The 4,874-nt window shown below is 37.7% G+C and overlaps 1 protein-coding gene across 1 annotated transcript in view; it reads left to right on the forward strand.

Annotated features, from left to right (window-relative positions):
• Positions 1 to 2,871, forward strand: part of GALNT15 (polypeptide N-acetylgalactosaminyltransferase 15) — a 48,286-nt gene extending 45,415 nt beyond the window's left edge. Inside the window, exon 9 of the mRNA XM_011354841.2 lies at positions 2,504 to 2,871. Within this exon, the coding sequence (XP_011353143.1) occupies positions 2,504 to 2,650 (147 nt within the window). The 3' untranslated portion in view covers positions 2,651 to 2,871. The remainder of the gene's footprint in view (positions 1 to 2,503) is intronic.
• Positions 2,872 to 4,874: the final 2,003 nt, after the last annotated feature.

A 4,874-nucleotide genomic window follows, 5' to 3' on the forward strand; every position in this document is an offset into this window, starting at 1 on the left:
CCCTTCAGAAAGGGCTCAGCAGTGCTGGTGTCCCGAAGCTCTTCCAGGAACTCAAGTATTACCATTTGACCTGTGTCTCAGCTGTTTAACTTAGTGGCTTGGCACTAAGGCCTCAGGGGGAGTTAAAGCCAAATTTACAGCAATGTTGGGCCACCAGCATCTTAAAATGTACTAATTTGCCATTTTTCTGTATAGCTCTGACCTCGACTGTGGCAAAGTGGAGGCAGCCCCTCTATGAAGTGTATTAGCTCAGGTCACAAGTGGGACCACGAAGCATGTTTTGGAAATAGTCAACCACCTCAGTAGTGTGATTTAAAGAGCAATGGAAAGGTTCCCCCCTCCACCACCACCACATAGATATAGATTTAGGTATTGCTTTCTTCCTTTGCAAATTCTGCTGTGAACATTTCAGCATTTTAGTAAGATCCCTATTTGATCTCTGTTACCTTAGGAGAGAGAAGCTCTCGATTCTTTCTAGAAGTTATTCATCAATAAAAAGGAAATAGGTAAAATATAAATACTTAGGGAGAGTGAATGGGTGCCCCATACAGAATTGGGAGAGGAATGTGACAGTATCAACAATAAGAATTCATATGCGACTTTTTCTCCACCTCAAATCCTTTCTGAAATGAGTTGCAGTATAAATATACAAACGAATAAATACACACATATTTTTTATTTCTTCAACTTCTGCTTGAGAATTAGGAGGGTAAAATAATCAGAACTCTGTGCATTAGTACTCTTAAAGCAAGCTGTGAAAGAAGATCACATGATGGAAAACTTAGGTTGAACTCAAAAGCGGTTGAGAACAAAGTTCACAAGGCTTTCGTGACAAGTAAAACCAGGACTCAGGGGGCCCACACATATTCAAAGAAGCCTTAGAAACCAAGTTAAGGCTCTTTATGAGTGATGATGAAGTATCACTAAGTAAGTTCTGTGGATAAGATACATTTAGAAACAGCATTTAAAAATAATTAGTAAAAGATTAGTGAGTAAAATACTCATAGCATCTTTCAGGCATTGATGAATAAGATTTAGAAAAAGTGTTATTCAGCCATAAAAAGGATTGATGAACTCTTCATAGATGCAGTATTCACAGTAGCCAACAGGTAGAAGCAACCCAAGGGTATAATGGTGGGTGAATGGATAAGCAAAATGTGGTATATACATACAAATGGAATAGTATTTAGACTTAAAAAGGGAGGAGATTCCGTCATATACCACAATGTGTATGAAACAGGAGGACATCATGCTAAGTGAAATAAGCCAGTTGCAAAAAAGACAAGTACTGTATGATTCCACTTATATGAGGTATCTAAAGTAGTCAGATTCATAGAATCGGAAAGTAGAATGGTGGTTACCAGGGGCTGGGGTGAGCGGGGGTTGTTAAATAGATACAGTTTCAGTTTTGAAAGATGAAAAAGTTTTGAATATCTGTTTCACAATGTAAGTATACTTAACACTACTAAATTTACGCTTAAAAATGGTTAAGATGATAAGTTTTAAGTTATAAATTTTTACCACAATAAAAAAAGAAAAAAAAATAGGTTTTATTTTATGCTATGACACGAACCTTGAAAATATCATGCAAAGTGAAAGAAGCCAGTTACTAAAGACCATATATGATTTCATTTATAGGAAATGTCTAAAATAGACAAATCTATAAATACAGGAAGCAAATTAGTGATTTCCAGTGGCTGGAAGGAAGGAGGAATTGGAAGTGACTACTAATGAATAACGGTTTTCCTTTAACAGTGATAAAAATGTTCTGGAATTAGATAGTGGTGATGGTTGCATACACTCTGTGAATATACTAAAAACACCAACTTGTATACTTTAAAAGAGAGAATATTGTGGTATGTGAATTATATCTCAAAAATATATAAATAATAAACAAATGACTAAATGGACATTATCAGCATGCTGGTTAAGGATGTTTAACTTTCCATGGAGACATTGATTTTCGTGTGAAAAGAGCATGGCTAGATTCAATATTAAATCTGATAGATTTTGTGCAGTCTTTCAACCATGGCTGACTTAGGCTTTCAGTATATCCTTAAAGTCTTACTCTCTACTGCAACCTGGTGGCAGCAGTACCAAATTGCAGGTTTATTAGAGGGCAGAGATTAAATTAAATTCTTTTGAAAGCAGAACTTTACAAGTCAGTGATAACAATGAATGTCACAAATACGGTGTAAAGACGGAACATGATTTTTACACTGGCATTTCACTAACCAGAAATGGTATAATTATCCAACCACAATAACGATAATTGAATTAATGACCCCAAGGCTCTATAAATGACATCCAAACTTTAGAGCTACCTATATTATATTATATTTTAACCAAAATACTATAGTTCCTTACCAGACCAGTTCACACCACCACTATTATTTTCTTAACGATTAACACAAATCTTAGAAATTCCTTCTTTGCCGACTGTAGGAAGCTGACTGGTTCTCTTTATTTATTTATTTTTTTTCCTTTTCTTCTCACATTTCAGAATGGTATGATTGTTCACATTCTTTCTGGGAAATGCATGGAAGCCATGGTGCAGGAAAACAATAAAGATTTGTACTTGCGCCAGTGTGATGGCAAAGCCAGCCAACTGTGGCGATTTGACAATGTCAACAATGTGGATGAACACTGAACGCCAGTGTCAGAAGGAAAAGAGAAGTTTGGCCATCACAGTTCAGCTCCAAGAGAACTAAAAGAGCTAGAATGTTTCACGAAGCAGACTCTGTTATGTTTTTGCTCCTGGTCATAGTAGAAAAGAAATATCCATGAACGAATATAGAAAAATCTTTCGTTCTCACACCTATTTCATTGTCCACTGGCTATTTTAGAAAAAGGAAAAGAAAAACAAATGGACTCATTGTCTCATTGTCTTCATCACTGGTAGATGATCATTATATTGTACAGAAGGTTCTTCATTTTCTTCCATCGAGCATGTAATAATTGCTTTTATCTCTGACTACAGAAAGAGGCCTGGACATTCTCTGGAAGTACCTCCAGGATACATAAATTTAATCAATCAGTTTATTTTAAGTGGCCTTACCTTGGCTTGTCTTTGTGGCCAGTCGTGAAAATTAAAGCGTGACGAAGGAATAATGGCCCAACATCCCCAAAACTTTGGATTAGGCTTATTAGGACAAATTTCATGTTTACTGGTCGAGCGATAGCTTAGAAGAAGGAAGGGAAGCTAGGGCTGGAGAGAAGATGGAGAGAGCTTTGGACCAACTCCCCGGCTCAGCCTGGCAGCTGAAAGAGTCAGTAAACCAGGGATAGGATGTTTTCGTGTTGATGAGAATTTCCTCAGAACTTTCTACCTCCATTCACCCCGCCCTAGCCTTTCTCTAGCTTGGTTAACCACAACCAGATTCTCATGCAATATATTTCTCTTTAGTCATTGGTGTCTGGAAGGGTCTGCTCAGACTGAGCATTCCCGTTATCAAAAGCATATGCAGTTGAGAAACTCCTGACGCCCTGATACACGGTTTGTATTGACTGGATTAGAAATAGCAACCTTTGAGGCAAACTTCTGGGAGGGGAAATACCAGTGTCTGAGCCAAAATTCTTATGAGAGGAACCAGAGTCGGGTGTTAATGTTTGTGAGGGCAGACAGGGCCATCTCAGCCTGTAGAAACTGTCCGAGACCCCCAAGTGTGCCCACAGGTTGAACGTTCACCATCGTGGAACAAGCACACCTTGACTAGAGCAGAGCCAGCACTAGCGACAGCTGACTGGCTCTCTTTGCTTTGACTTGGCCTAGTCTGACCATGCTGCTGAGTGCATTGGTTCTGCTATTCAGAAGACACCATTCGTGCCCATTTCTCTTTGAGATGGAGTTTACTCTTCACATGCTCTACTTAGAAACCTCCCCTCAAAGATGCTGATTTCTCAGAACTCAGTGTGTTTCAAGTGAGAACAACTAGGTAGGAAGTGAGGGTTTCCAAACAATACCTGTCATAATTATGTATTCCTTCTCCGTCTACTTAGGTCAATGACTCACTGCATTTCTCTTTCCTCAGAATATACTTTAGATCTGTACTCATAGCCACTTGCCACATGTGGCTATCTAAATGTAAATACATTAAAATTAAAGAAAATTTAAACTCATTTCCTTAGTTGTACTGGTCACCTTTCGAGTGCTCAATAGCCACATGTTCCTAGGGACAACTGTAGTGGAGAGTACAGATATATGACATGTCATCATTGCAAACGTCGGTTCTATTGGATAGCACCAACCTAGATAGACTCATCTTCCCATTGAGAGAAGAAATTTTAGCCACTCTCTTCTTCCTTCAGAACTGTGTATATTTAAATCAAATTCCTTTAATATCCTGAGGCTGAGACAGAGCTGAAAATTCTCAGACAGCGACGTTGTAAAGGATATCAATGGTTGAAAAATAAAAGTTAAACGAGACCTCTATTTTTTTAAATGAACTTTATTATTGGCATTGTGGGTATTTGAAGTTGCTGGAATAAATTAATATAATTAAATAAAAGGCTGAATTCAATTGTATGTTGTGTTTGACAGTAATTAACAAAAAGACCCAGATGGCTTATTGTTTAATTGGTTGAACAAAGGAAGAACTTAGTGTTTCTTGTTTCCTTAACCATCCTCACGATTTATTACTGTATTACAGAAATGACTGTCAACTCAGTCTCTGGCTGGTACTTACAGACCCTTAATTGAAACAAACAGATGCCTCCATTAAGTTCTTAAAGAAATTCAACCTTTTCCTCATAGTATAACTGAGTGTTCAAATTCTCTTCTCCTTGAGCTCAGTTCTAATTTTATAGACAATGATCAACTTTAAAGTAGGGAAACCTGGCAGTTGGAAGATTTGATTCTTGAGTTTGTTCTTTTC

Source organism: Pteropus vampyrus, unplaced genomic scaffold, assembly GCF_000151845.1.
Source record: "Pteropus vampyrus isolate Shadow unplaced genomic scaffold, Pvam_2.0 Scaffold1, whole genome shotgun sequence".
NCBI lineage: Eukaryota > Metazoa > Chordata > Mammalia > Chiroptera > Pteropodidae > Pteropus > Pteropus vampyrus.